The 27,251-nt window shown below is 44.5% G+C and overlaps 2 protein-coding genes across 11 annotated transcripts in view; one reads left to right on the forward strand and one right to left on the reverse strand.

The window, feature by feature from the left end:
• Positions 1 to 966, reverse strand: part of LOC144114650 (core histone macro-H2A.1-like) — a 66,698-nt gene extending 65,732 nt beyond the window's left edge. For all 8 annotated transcript variants that reach the window (XM_077648526.1, XM_077648520.1, XM_077648522.1 and 5 more), the window contains exon 1: positions 671 to 966. In XM_077648526.1, coding sequence (XP_077504652.1) covers positions 671 to 842 — 172 coding nt within the window. In that variant the 5' untranslated portion in view covers positions 843 to 966. The remainder of the gene's footprint in view (positions 1 to 670) is intronic.
• Positions 615 to 26,841, forward strand: LOC144114651 (group XIIA secretory phospholipase A2-like). Of its 3 annotated transcripts, XM_077648529.1 has the most exons (5): positions 615 to 731; positions 947 to 1,005; positions 6,737 to 6,804; positions 7,941 to 8,115; positions 25,005 to 26,841. In XM_077648529.1, the coding sequence occupies exons 2-5, from the start codon at positions 993 to 995 to the stop codon at positions 25,115 to 25,117; spliced, it is 369 nt and encodes a 122-aa protein (XP_077504655.1). In that variant the 5' UTR covers positions 615 to 731; positions 947 to 992; the 3' UTR covers positions 25,118 to 26,841. The 3 variants fall into 3 exon arrangements, with proteins under 3 accessions (XP_077504655.1, XP_077504654.1, XP_077504653.1); XM_077648528.1 differs by lacking the exons at positions 615 to 731; positions 947 to 1,005; positions 25,005 to 26,841 and adding exons at positions 2,849 to 3,270; positions 13,722 to 14,463; XM_077648527.1 differs by lacking the exons at positions 615 to 731; positions 947 to 1,005 and adding an exon at positions 2,855 to 3,270.
• The last annotated feature ends 410 nt before the right edge of the window (positions 26,842 to 27,251 follow it).

Here is a 27,251-nt window from a genome sequence, read left to right on the forward strand (position 1 = left end):
TTTTTTTTTTTATTACTGTCACTAGCTACTTACAGAACAGCCTGATGTGTTGATGTTCAGCGGAAATCCGAAAGCTGCATACGCATTCTACGTTAAAGCTTAGGTGGAATACGTTTTCCACGGTAAACTCCACGCTTTAACGCAGAATGCAAGCGTTCTGCATTAAAGCACACGGCAGACGTGTTCGATGTTTGCGCGAATGCTTAAATGCGGAACGCGCGAATGTAAGCGCAGTCAGCACCTCCTTATTGCATAGCAGAAAGTTTACTCCAACACTGGCATCACTTCTAGACGCACAAAGTCTTAACAAAGTTTAGAACTATCAGCGCTACCAAATGCCACTTGCGAAAAATCGAGACCATTTCTTATAAAGTCAATATACCGTAAAATACGAGGACTGGCGACACCAATGGATAATTTGTTAACCACCAGTTTCTTTCTTTTATTTATACGTATTTTTTTTTTTTGTAAACCACCGCTTTCCTCCTGTAGCGGTTCAACGATCTCCACAGACCAACAAACGCAGCCAACACCAAGCACGGCGTTGAGGTTTCACCCAAGCAAGTTGAAAACGCGGGTTTCGCAGCTTCGTCTGATGCTCGACAGAGAGATAAAGTGAGCGGCATTTTTCTTCATAGCAGCGCTGTTAACACTTTCGCTATGTGCTCACCTGTGAGGTACTCGATCACAGCAGCCATGTAAACCGGAGCGCCGGCACCGATCCTGAAGTGGTGAGTGCTTTTCCGCAGATAGCGGCCGATTCGACCCACAGGAAAGAGCACACCAGCTTTTGCTGACTTCGAAACTGCCTTGCATCGTTTTTTTCCGCCTCGTGCTGACATGATGCGAGCTCTGGTTAGGTTAAATTCAGCGTCTTTGGTTATTTAGCTAAACTGCATCCACCAAAACAACCGGCAACTCACCACACTCACCACCGTCCATACAGGAACCAACAACGCCGGAAGCGGCCGGAAGTTGTGGGGAGTGGACAAATGGTGACAAATGGTAAGAGCAACTTCTTTGAAACTGGGTAATAGCGGGTGCCATGAGGCTTTGCAGCTTTGCTTCGCTGCTTTCTTACCATTACCCTAACAAGTGCTGTTTAGAAATTCGCCCTATATTCATTCATAAATTCCAATAACCTTTAGACTACAAAACTGTAGCGAGTCTGACTTGTTCATCTCTTTTTACGCCGCTTCCCCATTACCCTTGGTTTCCCTACGTGCCCTGTGTTACTCTGGTTACTTCGTTGGCACCGATTACTCTGAGTGCCCAGAGCTCTGATCGTTACCCGTTTTCCCAAGGTTATCCACGATATAATGTCCATCATAACAGCATCGAAATTCTGTTGCATACTGCGACATTTTAACGAAGTATGTTTGTCTCTTCAGACACAGTCTGCACATGTCATAACATCTTTTACTGCGCTAAAGGCAAACTGATATTGCTCTGAACAGCAATTCTAAACAGCGATTGCCATCTGATTTCACTTGGTCATCGAACTTTCCTACTGCACACCCTCTGTTTCTCTTTACTTAATAATAATAATAATTAGTTTTTTGGGGAAAGGAAATGGCGGATTATCTGTCTCATACAGTGTTGTTCGTTTTTATCGTGAAGACTTTAAACAGTTTCCCCGCCTCAACCGCTGGCTCATTTGCCGTGAAACTGCACACAGAGCTTGCGTATTATGGTAACTTTTGTATCGTAGCAAGTTTGATAACGGTACTTACTTAGTTGAGCCGTGCATGATGTGAAAACGCAATCGTCTACGTAGAGATCGGCGAACCAAACCCCGCAGACGTTTTTTCGCTGAGTTGCGGCGGTGGCGCCATCTGTTTTTGGCAGTTGAAAGCGTCACGACAAGGCCGCCGAGGTGAGCGTTTTGAGAAGCGCGGCCCTTTGAATATGCCGTTCCGGCCGTTTCGTCTGCTTCAACTGAAGCGCTTACAACATTTTCGGCTAATTGAGCGGAAAAATATCAGAACAGACTTAAAGAGGCTTTACCTTTTAAAGAATATTGTTTGCAACGCTCGTCTCGGCGGCCTTGTCGTTACGCTTTCTACTGCCGAAAACAGATAGCGCCACTACCGCCATTCAGCGAAAAAGCGTCGTCTGCGGGTTTTGGTTGCCGATCTCTACGTAGACGGTTATGTTTTCGCATCATGCGCGGCTCAGCTAAGTAAGTACCGTTATCAAACTTGCTACGATACAAAAGTTACCATAATACGCAAGCTCTGTGTGCAGTTTCACGGCAAATGAGCCAGCGGTTGAGGCGGGGAAATTTTTAAAGTGTTCACGATAAAAACGCACAAAACTGTATATCGTTGGACACCTGAACCGCGCCGTATGGGAAGGGATAAAGGAGGGAATGAAGGAAGAGAGAGGTGCCATAGTGGAGGGCTCCGGAATAATTTTGACCACCTGGGGATCTTTAACCTGCACTGACATCGCACAGCACACGGGCGCCTTAGCACTTGTTAGTTTTCTAGTTCTCGTCCTTCCCTCACGGTGCGGTCTAGGTGTCCACCGCGAAGCGAGATAGTTACTGCAGTTACTACCCTTTCCTTTCCTCAAAACCAGTTTTCATTTTCATTTTTGTCATTGCACAGACAAGTTGAAGCTGGTTTTCAAACCGAGATAATTCCTCCTCACTGTGGATAAAAAGCATTGAATGATTGAATGAATGAACTGTCTGGCAGCTGGTAAACGCACTTTTGAGAGGATAACTTTACGAAATCTGCAAATAATTATTTGCATCTCGATAAATGATTTTTAACGTTAAAATAGAATAAAATGAAATAACGCAGGCTCCGGTGATACAACAATCGATCCCTTAGATCCGTATCGTGCCGTCTGTTGAGCCGTCCATGCTGGACAGTAGCTGGACCACAGCTACACCACAGCGCCTGCTGCAGCTATGCTGGCGTTACGCACTTCCGCGCAGCTGCGTGCGTTGGGATCTTTGGGATGTTTGTTGTCCTCTTAAATGTGCCGCTAGGTTTCAGCTCCTTTGCGTAACTGATGCAACAATGATATTTCCGTCATTCCATGGTTGGTATCGACTCATCCCGGTCGCCGTGACGATAATAGCTTGGCTTGTATCCGGGCAAACAATATTTGATTACGCGCGGCACCTGACGCACCAAGCTGAGCGCTACCTGGATGACTTGAAGTTCGGGATAAAGGCGATTAGGAACGGACTGAACACCGTTGAAGGTGTCCTGAAGGACTCTAAGGAGCCCGAGTGCACATACAAATGCTCTGACGGTAAGTGCATGACTAGGGTCCGCGCTGATAGCGCCACCGAGCTGTAGGCAGAAAAGCGGGGAAAATCGATAAGATAGCGGTTTCGTCGATAATATAGACAGGTACGAAAGATGCAGGCCTCTTGGCAACGATGTCATATGTGTTGTAACAAATGGACGCAAACTGGCATGTGATAGGGAACATGAAACTTTCCTGTTGCGGTTGTGATAAACACGTTGAATGAACTCCCTATATAGAGCCTCTCGCCGTCGATTGCTCCAAACTCGTTTGTTTGTAAACAAGAGTGATTGTTATCCAACCTTTCTGCGGACAGTGCTGGCTCGCTGAATAACGTAGTTTCAAACTCTGTGCACATGCCATTAATGGGCTGATAGGTACAAACAAAAATACACAAGAGTATAATGTAGCTGACATGCAGACTTTTGGTAGTGCTCATCGTGAGCACCATCCTTGACCTATGGACCTTTACAGTCCATAGCCTACCGCCTTCTAGCACCTACTGCCTTCTTGAAAACAGTTGAGTGTTATTGTGAAAATAGACTCATTGTTGCACTCCTCTGCTACTAACTCAACGCATTTGTGCTGGCTGAGCATAAATGTGATGAGTATTGGGGTACTTTAGTGGTTCTCAGGTGTAAATATTTATGAATTGTGGAATGCCTAATTTGCTATTGAAAATGCGGAATGTCAAGCAAGGATGTGTTCAAAATTGCTGTCCACCCACAAATGTAAGCAGTGTTAAATATGCTTACATTTGCAATAAAATTACCAGGTACCACAGTGTACATCCATGTTGTGGTTTAACCAAAAACTTGCTACGAGCTGACCAACCTTGGCAGCCGCATTTTGATGGAGGTGAAATATAAAAACGCTTGTGTGCTATGCGATGTCACTGCACGCTTGAGAACACTATGTGGTATAAACTTATCCGGAGCATTCCACTACTACTCATTCCTTGTAGCCTATGTGTTGCTTCGGTATGGTAAAACCCCTCAATCCACAAATCTTGCTACGAGCTGAAATTTCAAAGTGTGATTGGAACAGAGTGTAAGATGAAATAGAAACTGTAGCATGGGTGCAGTACTCACTGCGTTTTGGCAGTGCTCTGGAAAGAGAACTCCAGCATTTTTACTGCGGTAGCAGTACCTGTAGAACTTAGGGAAAATGCCAATGTTATCTGGTCAAATGTTTGAGTTTGTTTATTAACATTTTAGTTCTCAGTACAGAAAACTAAGGGCCGGGGACAAAAGGTACAAAACTTGTACCTGGCTGGGTCCCCTGACCCATGTTTAGGTGAATCCCCCAAGGTGGAGTAGATTTGTAATAAGGGAGTAATTACTCATTGGCATCTACCCAAGTGCAGCCATACGGCTACAAAGGAAAGCTGTACAGCTTTCTCAGAAACTTCGCCCTGGTCTGGGGTAATTTGCCCCGGACCAGGGCGAATTTTAACTGTAAAGTTTCTGAGAAAGCTGCATAGCTTCCCTTTGTAGCCGTATGGCTGCGCTTGGGTGGATGCCAATAAGTAATTACTACCTTATGTCAGTGTTGTCTATGTGAAGCCTCAGTGAGTGAGGCCTCCACCCTTCAGAAGCACTAGCCACCTGCCCACTGCACCTCCCTAGCTAGGGGCTGCCCAACCACCCATCACCACCCTCAATCCGCCTTCTCACTTTCACCCTCCACAATGCCTCCACCCACTTAAAGCCCATGCAGCAGTGGAACAAAAAGTGACGACGAAATTGAATTCAAAGCCACAATGGGAGAGCCTGCTGCCCTCCAGAAGCACCACCGACCAGCCACCTCCCCACCTCACCCTCCAGAAAAATTCTGTTGCTTGTATGAAGCCTCAGCTTAGAGTAAAAGCATTCATTAGAGCAAAAGCATCAAAGTAACTGAGGGTAAATCCACTGGCTATCACAGCATTTTTGCATCAGGTTTCGTGATTGTCCTGTCAATTTTTTGTTCAGTTTGTGATAGTGAGTATTCAAATCCCACTGCAAGGTTTCTGATGTCCCAGGCACAATGTATGCTTTTGCAGAACTCTTACTAGATAGTTCCAAGATGCGAAACAATGGAAACTTGAAATTTAAACTTAGATGCACAGAGCAGCAGTGTGATGCAATGTGAGAGGGTCCTTTACTGGTGAATGGTTCAACTCTTTGCTTGCGCAAAAGAATGGTGGAGTTTAGGCTATTGTGTGGCTCATTTATGCTAAAAAAAAACTAAAGTTTGTTAAAGAAGGATGTTAAACAAAACTAAAGGTTACTGCTGGTTGGGGTCATACTATTCACTGCTGTATAGGCACCTCATTAACATGCAAGGAACTAGAACTAGTGCGTCTTCCTTTCTGTTGCCCTTTTCTTTGTGCTAAATGAGATGAATGCGATATCAGACTACCAACTAGCCCAACAGTTAACTGTTACTTCACCTCCTGTGATAAAAGCAAAACTGCAGTTGCAAACAAAAAGCACTTGGTGTTTTGGGAGGATTCAGAGTCCAAGTGCTTACTTCAAGAATTTATCTAAAAATGCAGTGAGACCTAGTAGTGTCATGTTGCACAGCAAGCGGTGGGTCTAAAAAGAAAATGTAACAAATTTATCAACTTGAGCAACTATTAGTAGCCATAAAACTGTGTTGGCCTCCATAGCTGGCCATATTCCTGTTTCCACGTTTTTGATAATGTGAGCACTAGTTCTAGTTCCTTGCATGTCACTGCGATGAAGAACGTGGCAGAGGCCACAGTTCATGTCACAAGGACATCAAAATGACTGGTCACCGGGGTTTGACAGGTTTGTATATCCACCATCAAATGGGTGGGTTATAGTATAGATTTTTGCAAACTGATTGCCACCACATTGCTGGCTGGACTTCTTGCATCCAGCCGCTGCTGTGGCTCGGCAGTTATGGCGCTCAGCTGCTGACCTGAAAGACACAGGTTCGATCCCGGCCGCGGTGGTCACATTTCGATGGGGGCAGAATGCTAGAGGCCCGTGTGCTGTGCGATGTCAGTGCATGTTAAAGAACTCAAGGTGGTCGAAATTACCCAGAGCCCTCCACTACAGTGTCCCTCATAGCCTGAGCTGCTTTGGGACGTTAAACCCCATAAAACCATCTTTTTGCTTCTGGCGCTACCAATCCACTGTGCTTGTGGCAGAGGTGCGCAGCAGCTTAGTGAACAGTAAGGCGGTGCCCAGAGAGTGTTTGGTTGTGCCAGGTGAAAAAAAGCACTCCATTGAGCGATATGGCAGCAGTCAGGTTGGAAAGGTTATATCTCGTGCTGTTTCATGTGCAAAGGATTTTTATCACTGCTTGAGCATTTCTACAGTAGCATGGGAGTTTTCTAAACTGTGGGGTTCTTTTCAGAAGGGTTTATTATGTGGAATGGTAACTTTCCATCTCTCAGTGCCCCTTGATCTATATTTTTTATGTATTGTTTTCTTCACTTTTTCTTTGCTTTCACTAGGATCATCACCAAAACCCAAGATTGGTTACAAAGCTGACTCCAATGGGTGTGGTGCTTATGGTTTCCAGGTGAAGTTTTTGCCTATGGTATTTTTATTTGGTACAGTTGCCATTTTTGGTAGCACGGTGCAAGGAAAGCTGCTTCAAGCAAGCAAGCAGTCTTTTGCTTTCAAATAGTTTTAGAAGCACCTCCATACATATGCACTTGGTCAGATGTTAATGCTCTCAGTTACACTATGTGAACAGTTTATTTACCGAGAAATAAGTCAAGGCTCACAGTTTAACTGTTGTTCTATGTGTACCATGACAGCATTTAGCCTGCACTGATGTATCTAACCACCAGCAGTAGCAAAGGCTGCGTATCTTCTTTTGAAACCTGAGCACAAGTTCCTCAGCATAACATTGTATGAAACCTCAATAACTCTGCTTGTGTGTAATGGAAAAGTTGGCAAAGAGGCTCCAGCACCAGCTGCAGCTGAGGAGCACACACTTGCATTAACTTTTGCCTTCCTTAGCAAAGTAGCAAGCACTGTGTTTTGCAGCTTATCACTGGCCAGGCCACAAAATGAGAATGCAACATGCCATAACATCCACTGTGAGACCCCATTTAGGAAATCAGAAGCTCTTGATAGCTACTTTATACTGCTCATGATAGTGCACATGCAATGTATACAGTTGCACCTACTTTTGTACATTTATGTGGATAGGAATGCATGTGGTGCACAACTCCTATAATGAGGACTGCACCTAAATGAATATTGGCATCAGTGTATACGGCATGTGTGCCCCATTATGAAGAACTTTTTAATTTTGTTGTCAAGTTCTTTCTAACCATGCAATTTTAGAGCTTCAGAGCCATTTGCATTTACACAAGGCAGACATTCATTTCAGCAATCTCACAATTCCTTAGCACCTCTTCCAATGTCTGCCCGCTGCTTATGTGTGTTCGGTTCTCTGAGATTGTCCTTGTGTCATCTTTTTTTGGTGTGTTGAACACAGTGTACTTCTTTAACCAGTTGTTTTATTTACACCAGATATAGTACAGTTGCAAGCAAATCTGACCCACTTCTTATTAAGTACCACTTATAATCTATCATGCGCGCTGCTATGTCAGATCTTACCATCTAGTTAAAGAGGCCATTTTCACTCTGCACAAGTGTGCTGCTAATTGATGCTTGCTGGCTGTACTGCTTTGTGTTTTATAGCTGGAAGCCAAGGAACTTCCCTTCAAGGAAATGAATTCATGTTGTCACAAACATGATCTCTGCTATGGCACTTGCCTTTCTGACAAGGATGATTGTGATGCAAGGTTTCTTAGTTGTCTCGACTCTGTGTGTGAAAAGAAAGCAAGCAGGAGTCACAAGGAGAAGAACTCTCAGGGTATGATGTCTTCACTCCTATACACGTCACAGAATCTTGGGTTTTTTGCATGAAAGAAGGAGTGTGTTTCAGCGGTTTACTTCAGTTTTGTGAATGCATTTCGCTCTGAGCCGGTGCTGTGTGTATAATAGGCGCCTTGCCCGAGTTGTAGCTCTGAAACTCCTTGTTAATAGTTTCAGCAGCATAGGTAGGCAAACTCGCTAATGAGTGGACTCACCCGGGCTCACTCACGCTCATTTGAGATCATGATCTGAGTCGTGAGTCCAAACTCATTCAGATCGTGATCTGAGTCATGAGCCTGGGCTCACATTGATATGAGTCTTGGTGAGTCCGGCGTCACATTCAGATCATTGTCAGTCGGGGTCAGTCCGGTCGAGTTTCCTGTGCGCTCATAATATTTATTAAGCTTTTAATCCAGATGATAATGCAAAGCAATGTCATTGTTTCCTGATACGTAATTTCTGTGGCTGTTGCACTTTAGGTTATTAAAACACGAGAAATGTTTATTGGCCGCCGCGCTTGGTCTTGGTGGTTTTTACCTGTGTCTGGCTGTAAAGCGCTTGCTGTAGTTCTTCTTTTGCTGTTTCTTGTACCCCTGTCACACGGGCATTTCAAAGGCCCTCAAACCGATAGTCTATTGACTCAAAGGCGATCGAGCGCTGCTACACGGACAGTTTCAATGGCCATCGAGTCAATAGTCTCTTGAGTCAACAGAGCATCGCGGAACTCCATCGAGATTTCAAGGGCCTTCGAGCGCTGCCCAAGGTTGCTAGCGTTGCTTCGAGCGCCGCCAAGCGCACTTTCGTACACGATACATTGACGGTAAAAAAGCATCAACAAACATTGTTCTCCTAAACTTTAATGCAAGCAGTCTGTGCAATAATTATAAAGTTGTGTCAGACTGGTTTTAAGCACATTAAAGGGCATTAATTCTGCGTTGCGGTCTTTGCGTTGCTTGCGTACTTAGCGTTGACAACATGGCGGCTTCCTGCCCGCCCGCTTCACAGTGATAGCAGCTTCGTCGCTAATCCCTCAAAGCAATATCGGGTTCTAAACTGTTGTATTCGCCTTCGATTTGCCCCTTCTTACCCTCGCATAAAGTTTCAAGAGACAAAGAGCTTTTGTTTTTCAAATATCAAGGTGATTTCCCAGGTGTTAAGCCTGATGAAACAGCGTTCCAACGCAGTTGGACTGGCTTGGCTTTGGCTTGTCTTGTATTAGAGTGGCTACAGCAGTGTCTGCATCTGTCTGTCGCGTATGTGCAATTAAAAGGGTTTTAAACGACATATGCGTATGCGTGTATTTAAGCATTTAGTATGCATTTATCAAATATTTTTATTTTTGCAAAATGCAAAGTAGCGATTGTGGCGCCACACAAGCTTGGCGTAAATAGCCGCCACAGTGGCTGAGTAGTTATGGCGTTCGGCTGCTGGCCCGAAAGACGCGGGTTCGATCCCGGCCGTGGCGGTCGAATTTTGATCGAGGCAAAACTCCAGAGGCCTGTGTACTGTGCGATGTCAGTGCACGTTAAAGAACTCCAGGTGGTCGAAATTTCCGGAGCCCTTCACTACAGCGTCCCTCATAGCCTGAGTCGCTTTGGGACGTTAAAACCTCATAAACTAAACCAAGCCAAGCTTGGCATAAGACACAAGAACGATTTCAATGGCCATTGAGATTTGCCTTGTAGCAGCGACACAACTCCTTCAAGTTCAATGGCGATTGAGAATTTCGAAGGCCCTCGACTCGATGCCCATTGAAACTGGCCGTGTGACAGGGATATTAATTAGCTGCAAAAAGTATGCAGCGGCCTCAGATCTTTGCGTCCCCTGAGGGGCAGCTCCAGGCCTCTAGGCCTCTCAGGCAGGCCTCCCTACAGGCTAGCTGCAGTTAAAGAGCTCATCGCATCACAGTGTTGGCATTTTTTTTTGCATTTTAACTTTTAGGAAGTCATTAGGTCTGAACTCTACCCAGTTTTGTTACCCATAGGACCATATTTTTGACCTTTAGTTCTTTCTTTTTTATGCATACAATGTCCCCAAAACATACTCCGTCTGGACGCGCGGTCAGAAGGCTAGACCTTATCTGGAAGGAAGGAATTCATGCATGCAAATGTCTAAACTAAATGCGGATTTCTTTTTTGTTTAGTTATTCTGCGCCATACTGTAGTAATGGAAACGCGCAAATTAGCCTTACATTTACAGCGCGGCACGAAGTAGACCAAACGCTGAACCAAACAGAGAAAGACGACATAAAGACAAACACAGGCAAATATTTCTTGCAAACCATTTATTGGCTCACTTCTCCTGTTCCTCAGTGACTGGCATATCTTTAAAATTTCCATGGTAGGGCGCAAAGTGGCCAAAAGAAGGAAAGCGATTATAGTTAGGGATCGTTAGAATGTGCCAAGGTTTGAGTAAGAGCCTTTTTTTGGTAATTTGCTACGGTCCCGAGGATGATGGTTTTGTCAAAGTTGACTCTATGGTGAGTCCCCGGAATGTTTGGCTATCTGTTTGTGCCCACTTGCGAAGTCATGAACGTCGTTTTCGTGTTGCCGCATGAACAAGTTGCAGAATATTGAGCGCGCTCCAAATGAAAACCCTCGCTCACAGACGAAATGCTCACAGTCTTGTTCGAAAAGAAAGTAGGGAGCGGCCTCTTTAGCTGTATGAAAAGGAAGTTGTTGAAAATACACAGGAGAGAAGCCGAAAAAGCTTTCCAGTGAATATCGCTTTACGGGGTCCAGTGATATTCATCACATTTACCGCGCCTTGCGAGAGAGATCACAGCATTGTCACGTGTAGCCCTCCTAGCACAGCGGCATGCGGGCAGCGTCGCTGTCTATGTTACCATGAGCGCTCGCGGCGCCTTGCTTGCTACGCGTCCCCAGAACAGGGTGATTGACTGTTTCGCTAGAGGAAGACTGCAATAAACGTGTCTTTTGAAGCTAGAGCATTACTTGGCTTTGGCGAAAACCGGGCCGTAGCCAGAGAGCCGTGGCAGGCGCGCTTGGCACAGACGCCGCACGCGAGTGACATCATCACCATTATTGCGACTCTATCCGTCCAAGAAGGGCAAGACAATTTCTGCGATGAATGGAAACAGGTCTGGAGGCGCCCCTCCTCCTGCCTGGTGTACAATATCCCCTCACTCAGGTAACAAAGCAGACCAAGCTCAAGCAAAGTTCTCCAGAGGACGTTGGCTCAAGATGGAAGCGGCTGAATTCCCTCCTCCGCATGGGCAAGATACCACTGTCCCGCATGACTTGATATGCATGTAAACAGTGGCGTGTTGCCTCCGTGAGGTATGCTAGGAAATACAATGTGCCCCTGTCGTATTCATGTATTCATGTAAACATGTCTAGAGATTACACAAAAGGGAAAGTACTCGCCGCCGCAGTGATTTGGCCTTCAGTTGAATTGCTTGCTTCTACACCATCAGGTGGGGCAGCAAAGCGTGGCCGGAGACAGCAGTTCGGTGCCGATTAAGTATGCGACCAACGCAGCGAAACGTGTGAAGTGAGCTGCTGCAGTGAAACAACGTTCACCTCCAAAGTCCCCGACAAAAACTCGAAGAGACAAGCAGTGCTCTTGCATTTACGCATCATAAGAATTGCTTAGGTGCCTGCATAATTTTTGTGAGCTAGGGGGCCTGTTTTTGGAAGCGAGCCTCGCCTCTCTCCTACGTGCAGATGTGTGCGAGCCGCACGGCTGCACAAGCGTCTGTGTGTCCGTGGTGAATCGATGAAGCTTGGACCCAAGTTGTTTGGTGGGTTGATCACACCCTAGAAGGCACAATTTTTTCTCACGTCCATGAAGTGCGGATAAGAAAAAATGGCAGAGGATACAACCCTGACAGTGAGGCTAAACAATATACTCCAGATGGGATCCATTAAGGGATAAGGGAGAAGTGTCGCAGAGGAGAAAAGCTGTATAATAGGAAAATTAGTTAATAACAACTGTATATAGCAGCAGCGTAAATAACAGTAACGTAGCAGTTCTGAAGTCCTTACGGGAGGCTCTTGCTGCTCTTCAGAGGGGCGTAAAATATGGTTCAAACACAGAAACAGCCCGATTTAAAGGCTTGATAATAGCATTAATTCTGGAGAAAGGGTAGCACAGCATAGAAACAAAAAAGACAATAAAGGCAAAGATATTGAAACACCAAAAGCAGTGTTTATCAATGTTCTAAAAGTTGTCCAAAATCGTCAGTGAATTCTAGAGCACAAAACCATAAAAAGTACAAGCACATGTAAATGTTCTTTCAGGCGCATAACATGGGCCGTTGGGCGTAAAGCATATTCATCTGTCCGATGAGTGAGCTTATAGGAGTTGTAAGTCAAAGAGGGACTGGCTGAGTCATGAGTTGAAATGGGCGAGTGAGCCTGAATGAGTAAGCGCAGATGAGTCGTGAGTCAAGATGAGTTGTGAGACGAAATGAATGACCCTAGATGAGTCGTGAGTCGAAATGAGTGAGCCCAGATGAGTTGCGAGTCGAAATGAGTGAGTGAGCCCAAATGAGTCGTAAGTTGAAATGAGTGAGTGTGCCTAGATGAGTCGTGAGTCTGAGTGAGACATGAGTTGCTATGAGGGGTTGACCCCAGATGAGTGGTGAGTCTGAGTGAGCCCAAGTGATTTGTGATTATAAATGAGTTTGAGTTCGAGTGAGCCTAGGCCTCTGTGAGTGTGAGCTTGAGTGAGCTCGTAGGTTGACCAAACTTATGTGAGTGAGCCTGAGTGAGCACTCGTGATTTTGCCAAGGTGTGGTCAGCAGTTTTATGCATGAGGAACTGTACTTGGTGCACTCTTGTCTAAGCAAACCTGCATAGTGTTTATTACATCTTGTGATGCACAGTTCTTTGCTCTTTTAATAATGTAGGGTAATCGTCGACGATGCAGTCACTTAGCACCATGTGGCATACCTGAAAGATGATAATTGGGGTAATCGTTGACAGTGCAGTCACTTAGCACAGTATGGCAAAGCCGGAGGATGAATGGGAGTGGAAGTGTGCGTGCACACAAAGTATGCAACTCTGCAACTCTCGCCAGCCGAGCTATTCTCTTGAGATTGTGGTAATCCCTGGTACAGTCATGGACAGAAATATTTGCTGGATGTGGATTCATGGAAAAATAATTTATTCCTGCATTGTCTTAGTAGCCAGTCAGTTGTATTTGTTCCAGCAGATGGAGCACACGTGCCCCCCTCTGTGGGTTGCAGTGACCTTCTTTGTCTGACCGCACAGAAATATTGTTTTTTCTGAAAACTCTCATCCCACACTTTTGTCTATGACTGTACAAATTGGCTTGCTGCTACATGCACCACCAGGCTTTTCAGGTTTAAATGGGAAATTGTATCTGCAGATAACATGGGCTATAGGTATAGCCACTACAATCAGAAGTGCTGTGTGATGAAAACCAATCACAGCCAACTGTTCTTGAGAACAGAAACATGATACTTGTTTACACAAATGGAAATTGTTGCACCTGTGCAGCATCAGTTGGCAAATAACAGATTGAGGGCATTCAGCTTGTCACCTTGGGATATGAGCAACTGTTCACTCACATGAGAACATGGATGGCTGCTCGATGCTGCACTGGGCATGCTTACAGAAATATGTTCCTGCAAGGCTGAGTGCTGCCAGTGAAGACTGAGGACATGTTGGATACATCAGTGTATGACTAGCACCACACCAGTGAGTGGCACTAAAAATGCAGTGCTGGTGGTGCCAAGTTGCTGCTGTCATAAATATCCATGAACAACACTGTGCCATTGCATCACTTGGGAAAGACAAACTATGGTGTGTGAGAGCAGCCTGCCCCCACGAACCCTTGACCTTAATCGTCATGTGTTTGCAAGAATGTGTTACAGGGGTGATCATTAAATTCACATGCATGAAGTTTAACAAGGGCTTGTGATGAACTTCATACAGATAATGCTTTTGTGTACTACTCATTTGTATTGCAAGTGCTGCCAAAGGCTATGGCAGGTTCACTCTAACTTCCATCATTTGCTCTAGATGGTGCCCATTCAGATCCACCCTTCTTTCCTCCACCTTGCTTCTGAAAACCTTGTTTGAGTGCTGTGGGCTGTGCAAGTTAATATGCCACATAGATTATGATATGTGGCATAGTTTACAACACTGAGAAAGGGCTTTCAAAATCAAGGTAGGAGGTAATGTGAGCATCACTTGCACCACTCGTACAAAAAGCAGTTGAAGGTGACCGCCAGCACCTATTGCCAGCACAGGATGCAAGGTGGATACCTTCCGGGTACAGACTACAGTTCAGTAGCACTTAATTGTTGCGGATGCACATCTGCTACCCAGGTAGCACAAACTGAGATATGAGACGCCTTGAGAGCAACTATCCGAAACGAAAACAAACCGCTAGGAAATGGTGTGGAAAATCCGTTTTCAGCTGGTTAACGTCTTATATCAGTCATATAGCTCGTCTAATGTCCAGGTCAAAAGACGTTTGAGAATACGTCTTCTAGGCGTGGTCAAGAAACTCCTAAAAGTGACCTACAGAATACCTCTTCCAAACGTCGTAAAAAACCGCCTAGGAATGAGGAACAAGATGACCTTTTCTATACGAATGCAGGTAGTTTAGATGTTGGAAATGCAATTTGTAGCCCCCATTTTGTTCCCGTGAATTTTGTTCATTTTGTTCAGCAAAAGAGGAGCTAGAGCACTGTGGGCCCACATCAAGCTTCCACTGTGCTCTGCACAAAAATCCTGCTGCATGCTGCAAGCTTGATGCTGGTGTCAGCTGCTGCTAGTCCGCGTAAATGAATAGAAAATTATCAACAACGCTCTTAATTACGATGAATGAAGAATCTTATCAAAAACAAACGGTTTAAGCAGCATCTGAGCAAGCTGAACTAAATAGGGTAGCGGAGAGAAAAGAGCGTACCTGGAGTCATATCACCAGTATCTGATGCAAATGAATGGTGCATCAGAAAAAAAAAAAAACAGCATTACGACATAAACAGCTAAGATCCCATCCAAAATCTTGAGACATGCTATTTTACTTAGTTGTGGTGACACGCACATGTATAACCGCGCCTGTTATGTAGCAGAACATTCGTTATATGGTGGGCAGACCAAGAAAAACAGTAAAAATAACCCTGACTGCATCGTCCATGGCACAGCAACTTAAAGCAGTTTTAAAATAAATAATGAGTCACAAGCAGATCGTGAACTTTCATGCCTCCTTGCACAGACTATGTGGCATATATCGATCGTTCGCTCATCCCGCAATAGTTTCCATAAGCAGCAAAGTTATTGACCAATACGCTGCAACTCAAAAACAGGCCAGTTAAGCAAAACGCGCGCAAGGAAATGCGGCGATATTGTTTTGACTCAATTGTTAAATGCGGCTTCTGCATAGCGTGCGCATGGCAGCTTCTACTCTGAGGAAAAGGTAATGGTGCTTTTAGTAGTACAGCTCCAGTCCAACGTAAATAATATGTGTGCGAATTCTTCGCCTGTCCAGATTTGATTCACTGTGCTTATGTAGTCTTCTCATCTTCGAAGGCGAGGAGAGTGCATGAGCACAGTGAATCAATTAGCAAAAGCGAAAGCAGATTTTGTATACTAACTTGATAAAGCGAATCAAGCCATACCCATGCATGCGATCAAGATAAGAGGAGTACTGTGACGATATTGAGGCATAAAGACTTACAGTTCTGCTGTCATTTAAAACAAGCACTGCTAGGAACTCGAGATTGGAGAACGGGATTGTGGGGGGATTGGGTGCGTATAAAGACAGAGAGGCAGAGGGGGACGCAAAGCGAGTATGAGGGAATGTGGTTCCTGAGTTCTAAACCAGGACACATGGGAGAGATGGGCCAAATTACACACTTAACACTGCGCACCCCAGCTGGTAAAGGATAATGACAGTGAGCGGTGGGATGTCCTGTGGCAGGTAAGTCCATATGACACCCGCAAGAGCAGAGGGGCCTCGAGGCCCACTTCCGGTGGTGTATGTGGCAGTTGGCTGGCCACCTCAGCTGCTGCAGCGACCCTAGCGCTCGAAAGCTCGAAGATATTATAGAGTCGCTGCGACCAATCCAGGAAGCACAATCCACCACTCACCACCACCAACTTCGCCCAAGGTAGCAGCAAAGCACAGACATTCTTAGCCCAGATGAGACGCTGCAGCTGCAGCAGCTCCAGAGAAGGACATTTGAGCGACGAAGCGCATGTAGAGGTGGTCAGTTTTTGAGATCAGACAGAAGCACTGGTAAATGGTATACACTCAGAGGCACGTGGATACAACACGGTGGAAACGCCGCGTGAGCAGGGGAAGATCGCCGAGAACCCACTACACAATGATGCTGCGAAGAGCCGTGCACGCCCGATTGGTAGCTGCATGCCGGAAGAGGTCCAACAGCGACAAAGAGTTGGAAGGAAGAGTGCGCGATATCCACCGTGCAGCGAGGAAACTGCACGAAGGACAAAGGAACAAACGGTGTAACCTTGCTGTAGTATATATAGGCAGCGACGCGGATAGGGCTGCAGGACGAGTACCAGGCAGTCGACGATGGGAGGTCCACAGGGTACTCATGCATAGCGGTGGTACGAAGAGCAGGGCAAGCCCACGAAGGCACAAGCAGTGGCCACCGTGCAGCGGAGAAGCTGGACGAACGAAGAGGAATCCGCTGCTAGGAAATGCGGCAGAGTTGCGGTAAGGGTTACATGCGAACACAGGTTCCCCCGAAGTTAGCACCATGGTGAGGAACCTTCACATCATATAAATCAGGCTTGGTGCAGGAATTTCGACGCGAGCGCGCGACGTTTCAGGCGTGCACCGTGGAGGCCACAAAGATGGTGGGGCAGCCGCCGCCCCCCAGCGTCCAGACAGGCAACTGCATGTCCTCTGAGAAGAACCAGCCCGGAGTCCATACCGAGGCAAAAAGGCCCACCAAAATAAGATGCCTTTCCCGCCAAAACTTCAATCGCCTTTAAGACATCTTTGAGAGGGCAGAGATAGGACCCGTCTTCTAAAGCCCACTTTTAAGCGTATTGTTAGGACAAATCAAATCCTGACCTGATCGAATCCTTGAAATCGTTTATTTTGGTCAAAAATTTCTTTTACCCGTTTTATCTCTAAAATAAACGTCTTGAAGATCTTGCGTGCTACCTGGGTATGGATCTTTGTATCTTAGCATCTTATTTAATCCAGATAGTGCTGCCATGTAAAAAAAAAAATGAAGCACTTTAGGCTTTATCTGAATGTTCCAACTGATAATGCAGTCAGGAGAGGTATGTAAAATACCATTACAGAACTTCTATCACTAAGGAGCTTTGCAACTGCGCAGTGCTTGATCAATAAATGTATTGAGTGAGAAATAATTGGATGCATGTTGCAACTCACAAAGCACAAATAACTGACCAACGTTCAGACATACTTTACCTGGCAGCATTAGTAAAAATATGAAACAAGTTTTTGTATTCATGTTTGCATTCATGTCAGCATGGCTCTAGCAGAAAGCTAAGCTATACCATGTACAGCTTCACATTCTTCCAGCCTTTTTAATGCTGCGGGCAATGCAACTTCCACCAACGAGCTTTCCTTTTGAGAACTTGTTTTAACGCGATAGCGTTAAGGAGTTCGTGTCACAGAAAATCCAGTGTCGGCATCGTCAGCGTCATTGAATGTGAGTTAAAAATCTACGAAAAATCCCCAGAGAAGCAACCTAGGAGGCAGATGGGCCACCTAGGTCACGTGACATTACAGCGTCATCACAACCTACGCACCGGATTGTGAGCAAACTGCCCACCGTGGGAAGTGGCAGTTAAATTAATGATTGGCCTCTCAGGAAGAGCTACCCGGGTCGCACAAGGCCCATCGGTGGCAGCACCTGCCTTCACCGGGCAATGCCGTAGCGCTTAACCACTGTAGCAGGAGTGGTATGAAGACTTCTAGGGATCTATGAATGTAAAGTAGAGAATGATCAGTTCAGTATATATGGATATAAACCCATTAAACTATCATGTCATACCCTTAAGGCGGAGCTTAAGTGTCCTTTCCAATTTTTTTATTTTATTCCGAGCAAGCAATCATTTTCTGAAGAAAATTCCAAATGTTTTTGGCGGGACACATATTTGAAGGGCTTGCCTCTAGTCGCTAGAACCTTTTCAAATTATTACCATTTTTCCATGCACACATTCCACTGGAGCAAAAGATGCTCAAAGCGATGTGACTACAATGTGCAGCTAAAGGGTGCTCCTATGTAAAGTCCTTTCTTTTTAGGTAAAACTCAATTTTACCTGATTCTTGCACCCCGAACACATTTCTTAAAAATCAGGTTAAACCTGATTTCTTCCCAAAAATGCCCCTTCTAGAGAACACACAAGGGCAAGGGAATGAGTTGCTTATTAATATATATGAGTGGGCATAGAGAACATACATTTTCCTGAACAAAGCTGCAGACACCGCATGAAAATTAGTGGATATCCTGTGCAGTTATTTTGGGATTGTTCGTTCAGCTGGCAATCTTTAACCCTTGTTTTTCTTGTCGTGGCTTAATTTGAGGATATGCTCAAAGAGTAACTTTAGAAGCGAGAGGCCAAAACATGGGTAGTAACCAGGTATTTATTCGGCATCATGTGTCAAGTGTTATCAGTGGTGGTGGTAACGCGTTACAAGTAATGGCATTACCGGCAACGTGTTATTTTTATTGGTAACTTAGTAACATACTCGTTACCATTTCGGCACTGTAACGGGTAATATACTTCCGTTAACATTTTTCGGTAATGTGAGGTGTCATGTTACCCCATCCGCCCCATTTTTTAGAAAAATAAAGTGCAGAGCACCTAAAGTGATGTTGCAAATAAACAAAACGTACAGGTGCTCTCGACGACCCTTGTTGCGGCTCGCATGCATGCCAGAAAACACCTGCCCTTGATGACGCGCCCAATTCAAAGAAAAAGAATATCCATAATGCACGAAACTTGTGCACGAGCACGCATTCACTCACTTGCCTTCACCAGCCTCCCCTTCGCAAACCACTCACACACACCTCTCTCTAAAGAGTGAAAGCATGCCGAGCATTTTGGAACATCACAATTTTCAGAACTACTGTAAGTTTGTTGAGAGTTAGTGCTGTTTTCTTTGTGAATTTAGAATTGATGATGAAATGTCATTTTGTCTTTATAATGTCACATTCCGAAAATGGCTTCACCATGTGCCAGAGTTATAAGTAGTATACAACTAAAAAAACAGCAGTTCGTAACACTGGGCCGCCGTGCGTTGTGTCCTGTATTACTTCGCTAGCCAAACATTAAATTTTTGTCTATATCAAACAATTCACGTATCAAAATTCTAAACCTCATAATTATCTTCTTGTGATAAGCTTCTTGTTTAGGTAACGAGGAATGTTTAAGCAGCGGGCTACTTTTTCGCCGTGCAGGAATTCTGTGTGCGGCAGCTGAATGGGCGGAGCTTCACTGCAGACTTAAGTTGTATCCGACTTCTTTAGGCCACTTTAAAATTGCTAAGCTCCTGCACATTTGTGCTAAGTATTCTCGTTAAATCAGGATTTTGGCTAAAATCATTTCTTGGGCTAGAAGTTTTATGTGAAATATGAGCTTTATAAAATTGTTATCGTGAGTTCTTGCAGTGAAGACGCACTGAATAAAATTTATGGCCATGGAGTAACGGCAAAGTAACGTGCAGTACTTTTTTTCGGTAACGGTAACACGTTACCTTTTTTTTTTTGTAGCTAAGGGCGGTAACGTGTTCCTTTTTTTGCATAACGAGTAACGTATTTAGTTACTTTTTTCGATCACGCCTATAACACTGAGCGTTATCCACGCTACCGGCCTCCTGCTCCAGTGCTTTTGCCTGTTTAAAATAGCTTCTGTGGTGTTTAATGACTGTTTTGGAAGCAGGCAGTTCTTGCTTGCACGCGATGTGCTGCTTGGGAGTTACGTGACAAAATAATTGTTATAAATGAGAAAATATATAAGTTGGTGAGCAGTTTTTTCTGTGCAAGCTGTCCAGTATTTTCATGTTTATTAAATATTGAGAAACATTTAGAGCATTCTGTGTCCTGCACAAGAGCAAGCGCTTGTAGTAAATTGTTTTCTGCAAAAAAAAGGGGACCTGAAAAAACTCAAATGAAGGAAATTTTTGCTCAATAACCCGATTTGTACCTGTATTTGAACTAAAAAAGTGTCACCAGATTTTTACCGCTCGAAATCTGGAAAAAATAAAACCCGAAAATGATGGACCCTAGTTATACATAGCTAAGCGCTGCTGGATCAAAATGGATACTAGATAGCACAACTTGCCCTGGATGCCTTCAATAAGGATGGTTTAGTACATGTGGAACAGGTATCCCTTTCTATTGTGGAGGCATCGGAAAGCATTCACAGAAGCGGATGTGTGCTCTCCTCTCTCTCCGTGTGCGATCGGCATGTACTGCTATGGTACTTGCACGCACGCATAAGCAAGGAAGCTTTCAGTTAAAACAGGGTGCTACTCAAGTATCCGGGTTCATTCATTCATTCATTCATTACAATACCTTCGAAGCACCGGGGCCATTACAGAAAGGAGTCGAATAAACATTGACTGCAGGGTACAGCCCAACAAGGCTGCATGACTGGGCTGACCTGCTTATTTATGTATTTCCTTATGTCTAATAAAGGCAATATTATTATTATTATTATTAGGACCATCTTCCATCCTCTTGAATAAGCAACAGTTGCTTGGAGTGGTATGTGCCTATTGAACACAGAGATAATTGATAATGTGCAAAGGACATTTTTGTCGATCTATAAGCATTGCTTTTCCCCACAACGTTGATGACCCTCCATCTCCCTCACCCACTCCTGATCCCCTTCCCTCCCTGAGAGCCAGATGTGCACAGGCTGGCCTCATCATTTTGTTTACTCGTATGCATGGCTCTATATCTTGTCCAGACATGATGGCTGAAATCTTCCTCAGAACACCGCCAAGAACCACCAGAAAATCTTTCACATCCCGCATATCGACATCATGCAGCAGACGCTGTCCATCCTTCAGACTAGAACAGACATAGAATATGTACTCATTTGACCTCAATATATTTCAGCACTCACTGTATTCTTTGCGGACAGAAGTTCAGAATGCGCTTCTTAGTTGTCTGCCTACATTCACTGCACAGCCTCTGTACCTACTGATTTTATTTGAATATGTTGTTTCTTTTAGCCTAGTTTTCTAGCTCCATTGTTCTATGTAATTTTTTTGTTTGCAGCTGCTGTGACCCTTGTTTTTGTCTGTCCTTGTATATACTGTGTCACACTTCCTTTGTGCTCTTCTGCTTTGTTTTTTGTTTTTCTATATCACTTATATTCTGTTGTCTGAATTTCTTTACCCTAATATTGTGATCTGCAATTGAATGTTCCTATTTGTCAGATGTAACTGCCATCTTGTACAGCTGTACACAAAAGTTTTCGTAACACTGAAACCATGAAAAAGTTTAATTTCTGCCCTGCCCAGAGGTGCGGCCAGGCAGCACGGAGTGTAATGTGCAGGCTGCACAGGGAAGTGCAACACACACCCTTTAGTTCATGGTTGCATGCTCTCACTTGTGGAAACCTCCGACCATTTCCATCGGTGTGTGTCGGGACAGCACCCGGCTGGGCGAGGAGGGAAGTCTCCCTCATGGGGGAAAGGGAACGGCGACGGGAGCGCCACCTCGTAGGTTACGCGGAATTCTGCGGGACCAGGCACAGTCTCTTCGGGATCCGGCCAGCGTCACGAGCGGTTGGAGCCGCACGCTCTCGTCACCTTCCGTGGCAGGCGCACGGGGATCCGTTGTGCCTTGCCGCTGGACTTCTGGTTCCAGGCAGTGAAGCGAGCGCAGCAGACGCGCGCTCTTGTCGCCTTCCCCTGCAAATGCTAGGGAATGGCTTTGGCCCAAGAATGCGGTGCGCACGGGAAAACCCGGCCGCCATTATCGGCGCACACAAACGTTCGCCGCCGATACCTCCGAAGTCGCGCCCCTGCCTCAGCCGTTAAGTCGGAAGGCCTTCTTACGTAACCTTCTATTTCCGAGGAATGCCTCGTTGATGTTTTGTAGCTAGCTGGCCCGCTTTGTGTATTAATAGCAAATGTAATAAATAGCATATGAGTGTTAACGCTTCGTCGTCCCCTCCCTTTGTTCCCTCGAGCACGAACCCCTCCGCGGTTAGCGAGCGGAACGCTGCATCCGCGGGGTGGAAGTGCAGAAGGCTTTGTCCCCCGCCATATTTCCACACACTTCTATGTAATTAAGCATGTTATTTGTATTTAATGTATCTGTATGTACTGCTTCAGTATAATACGAGCTTTTGTGCAAGTTGGTTACATCTTTGTCCGTGTCTGTGGGTGTTCCTTCCTTATGTGATAGGGATTTTTGCACTGCAGTTGTGTCCCAAACCATGTATGTATTGCATTTGCACTCTGTCTCTCATTTTTTAGAGCGCTAGCTCTTATTAGCTCATTCCTCATTTTCGAGCCATCCGCGTCGGTGTCCGCAATGCCATTTGCCACATGCCTCGGTTGGCAGGTGGCAAAGTGGACAGGGGAAACCCCCTCTTTTAGGGGAGAGGGTAGGAGGAGAGGGATGAAAGTGTGGAGAGGCGGACATCCCCTCTCTACTTTTAGGGGAGATGAGGGAAAGGGTGGGAGGTGATGAGTGGCTTAGTGGCTGTAGGAGGTGGTTGGCTTGCAACCGACCTCCGGACACGGATGGGTACAAGTGTCCCTCGGCAAGGTACCCAGCTTCTTTCTTTGCTGTCACACCACAGCTAACACTCAAACATTCACGTTACACGCTTGTAACCTTCATGTGATTTTTTTCCTCCTCCCAGTGTGCCAGCAGAAAGGCGCTCGCTTTTCCTGAGCACTCTAAACAAACACTGATTGATTGATTAGTATGTTAGTTATTATTAATAAACATTATTATTGTTATTACTATTATTGAAAGTAGAGATGTGAAAATGGTGCGTGTGGCACTGTTCATAGCTCACAAAAATTGTACTGCAACTGCCGTCTGCTGTTCATTTTGTTTCCATTTTATTTTATTTTTTATTTATTCAATACTACCGGCTGCCTTTTGGTAGCCAAGGCAGGAGTTGACTCAAGACGCGTACAATGCTTGGTCCACAACTTATAGCAGCATCTTCAACAACAGAAAAGAAAGCATATACATGTGCACAGTAAAGTTTCTGCGGAACAAATCAGCTTATAAATGACAAACCCGTTACATTTACATCCAAGCACAGAAAGCAATGAAAGCTCGCATTTGAAGAATCAAACAAGATACACCAAACTTACTAGCTGAAACTGATTGCAGATAAAAATGTTTCTGGTGATGATGAGGTTAACACATCGTAGGATAACTTGTTCCAATCATCATTCTTGGAAAGAACGACAGCTTGTATGCATTGGTTCTACACTGAGGTAATACTATTGTTTTGTCACGTTTGTGCCGAGTTTTTTGTGTTCTCTTGTACTGCATGCAGGAAGGAAAGTCTATTTTAGTATGATTATTGATGGTGGCGAATAACATTTTTAAACGGTGCATCTTTCTACGTGATTCCAAAGTGAGCAAACTGGACCGACTGAGGAGGTCGGATATTGATACCTATCTACCATAGACATTGCATATGAATCGCAGTGCTTTTCTTTGAACCCCCCCTCTACTCCTAACATCCATTTTCATATGCGGGTCCCAGACCACGTCAGCTTATTCGAGTTAGGGACGCACGAGTGAAGTATATGCTACAAGTTTTGTTTTAGTGTACGCATGTCTTAGCCGGTGTCTTATTAGCCACAGTCTTTTGGATGCCACTGAAACTATGTTTTTAATGTGAGGGTTCCACCTGAGATTCGAGCTGATCGTTGTGCCTAGGTATTTAAATTGTTCCACTTCAATCAGTGTTAGCTGTTCGTCTCTGCCTGGTGCTGGATGGTGGCACCTCCTTAACAGCGTAAAAAGTGAAGCATTGAAGCAAGCAGCCTGGCAGCCTGTTTTCTTATGGTAACAGGATTGTATGCTTTGTGCCACCAGTGTACTCTTAAACAATTTTGTTGCTGCACTTTGTTGTACTGCTTTGAAATACTGGCCGATTGGTGCTCACGTGTTGAAAGGCTAAACAGTTGTACACCTTCATCAACAGTAAGCTGAAATTTTTATTTTGAAGTCTGATGTAGTATTCTTTAGCGATCATCTTTTTCTGTTTCACATTAAGAAGGCTGTACTCATTCATGTGCCCTGAAAATGTGTTTCGATGTTCAATCTAAGTCAGCTAACTAAGTGTGCTACACACAGCCCTTTGCACCAGCTTGATCCATCCCCTTTCCTGAGAAAAGTAGTTTGTTTTTAATCTAAGCTGTTTCTCAGGGTGTGTTCATGTAGTGTACAGCCAGCCAAATCTTTAGCTATTGTGCGCACTGGCCGCCTTTTCTGTGCATAGATTTAATATTTTCCAAGTTCACTTGGCCACAAGGCGCAGCAGTGCAGAAAAGGCGGTGTCACGCATGATAGCTAAAAATTTGCTCAACTGTACATCATTTATAACATTGCACTATGTTTGTACACAGCCAGCGAACAGCATATTTTAAATTATGTAGAGAAAAGTAGAACTGAATTATTAGCCAGTCATGCTTTTTACCTATGTGCCACTTTCTTAAGAAAGATAACTTTGCAACCATAGTGTATTGCATGGGAGCTTTATCAGGTATGTCAACTTCTAAACTTTTGCAGTTTTGTCTAGGTAGTTTTCTACTTTATTTTGATTTATTAGCTGGCTTAAGATCAGCTACCCCTGGAACATTTGAATTCTTTCCATAACAGGGCAGTAAGGCAGTGCTGCGCATTACTTCAGCATTTCTTGTGAGCTGCCACTTCCTTTACAGGTTGCAAAGCTGCAGCACATGCGTTCTACACTGGAAGCCACTACTTGGGCTGCAAGGCATACAAGGATGCCCAAAAGCAGGCTTGCTACTGTCCCAAGAAGCATGAGCTGTGATATGTGAATGCTTCTACCTCCGGGTACCAAAGTTTTTGGCAGTTCTAGTTGTTACTTAGCAGGATATGTTGGCATTTTTTAAAATCTTTATTGGGTGAATAAGTGTCTCAGAGGTGCATTTTTTTTTCAGCCGTGAGGCAGTCTTGAATGGCCAAGTGAAATCAGTCTGTGATGTACGTACATGCATTTGATTCTCCACACTGGCAATAACTTTAATGACTTGTACTTGGCAGGTTGTGTTTCCTTCTTTTTGCTTTTCTGCCTGGTAGCTGTCTTCCACAAATGAATCGTGCTGCTATTAAGGTGTCAATTTCTGCCTGTCTTTCCTTTTCTTGGTTTTTTGTTGTAGAATTACACGCATTTATTATTGTGTACCTAAGTATTGACTCTGCACAGAAAACAAACGCTGGAGCTGCTTCTGTAGCCTGAGGTATGCCACACTATTATTTAATGAGCACTAAGATCACATATTCTGAACACATTAACTCTTCCCTTACTGCGCCCATTGACCATAATCATAACTAAAATAAAGTTTTTCGTGCACTGATTTCAGAACGTTCCGCATTGCTTACGGGAACGCTACGCATCTGGCTTGTAGTTAAAGAAGCGGAGTTTTGTTTCCGATATAGTTTTCTTTTTTCCCGCGAGGCATCATTTTTTTAAATGCAAAGACGCAGTACTTATGCAGTACTGCACTCATTGCCAATTGCTTACGAGCACGCTGCATCATCTGGCTTATAAATGGACAAATAAAATTTCGTTTTCTATGTAGTTCTTTTAATACCGCAAGGCGGCTTTTTCTTTTACGCGTTGCGAAAGTGTGGCAGCATCGTGCAGTCAGTCGCTTGTCAGCCTCCGCATGCGCAACACAGTCTGTAAAGCATCGCATATCTCAGGAGCAGATCCGCTTTGTCTGTGATTGATCTTATCGGCAACCCGAACAGCACCGAGTCTGAAGACACTGCCTTTTCATCTGGATTCAGTTCTGACATCGGTGACGACTGAAACCTGACTGGAACACAGGCGCCCGTGCTCTGGTGCTCAACTATAGGGTTTCCATTTATGGTTTTGTAGCAAGAATACTATTCAAGATAGAAGTTTGATTTCTTGAGGGAATGTGGCCAACAGAATATCAAACAATTCGCATATTTTAGAAAATTCGTAAGGTTTTTTCTTTTTTCAGATACAAGCGTGTCCTTTCAAGTTTTGTTTAATTTTTTTTGTATATTTTGTTCTTGGCAAATAAAATAATCAGTTGCAAAGCGCAATTTGTCAATCAGTCTTATATGCCTAAAGAGCACATTTATTTAGATTTGTTTTCGTCTATAGGATTAAATTTTAAGTGCAATAGCTTTTACGAAAAAAAAACTACTGAAACCTTTGAAAACAGTCATTTTCCCCACGGTGAGTAAAGAGTTAAAATGCTGTTATTAGTTGTTTTTACTGCATTTAACTCTGGAGCTAAAGTCATGCTTGAGTCAAATGTGTGAATTTAGAGGTGCACATAAGGACCGTGTGGATCCGAAGAGAGCATGGTGGCGTTCTGGGTCAGTGCCATCTTCCGAGTTTTGTGTTACAGTGTGATGAAGCAGCACATACAGCCTCCACTGTCCTATACTTTTGGCAATGCATGCTTGCCATTCTGATTAGAAATGTTGGCATGTGGTGGGATTACAGTGCAGGCCTGAAAGGTGTAAAAATAAATAAAAAGATCTTGAATTGAGCAAAGACTGCCTTGTTCTCAGATTGTGCGTTAGTGTTGGTCTGCAGTGAAAGGGGCTCTGAAAGGGATCTTCAATAAAGTTGCAGTATGCCTAGGATGTTAAAGGACGCTGCTTCAGAAATATCCTCCAGCAAGAATTCTTTAAATGAGTTTTGTGGAAGCGGAGTTATCTGTAGCCAACATGTGAACTTCTGCGTCTTCGCGCCTTTCCCTCTCGGTAGGGCTATTTTTTAACCTACACTTTGTGCAAGTTGTTTACTAGGAAGCTCGTCAACATGTTTTTGTGTCCCCTACTCCGTCCCTTGTCCTTTTTTTTGCACTTCCTAGTAAACAACATGCATCGCAATGGTGAAGGAACAGCGCCAAGTACGGGACAGCAAGGAGACAAACATGGAAGCACAAACACAGGCG

This window comes from Amblyomma americanum, chromosome 1 (genome assembly GCF_052857255.1).
Source record: "Amblyomma americanum isolate KBUSLIRL-KWMA chromosome 1, ASM5285725v1, whole genome shotgun sequence".
Lineage (NCBI taxonomy): Eukaryota > Metazoa > Arthropoda > Arachnida > Ixodida > Ixodidae > Amblyomma > Amblyomma americanum.

Bases quoted from the DNA above. Each gene is read 5' to 3' on its own strand.
- LOC144114651 (XM_077648527.1), top strand. From the start codon at position 2,871: ATGCTGGACAGTAGCTGGACCACAGCTACACCACAGCGCCTGCTGCAG. The intron at 6,805-7,940 runs GTGAAGTTTTTG...TGTGTTTTATAG, and splicing joins GTGGTGCTTATGGTTTCCAG to CTGGAAGCCAAGGAACTTCC. The intron at 8,116-25,004 runs GTATGATGTCTT...CTTCCTTTACAG, and splicing joins CAAGGAGAAGAACTCTCAGG to GTTGCAAAGCTGCAGCACAT.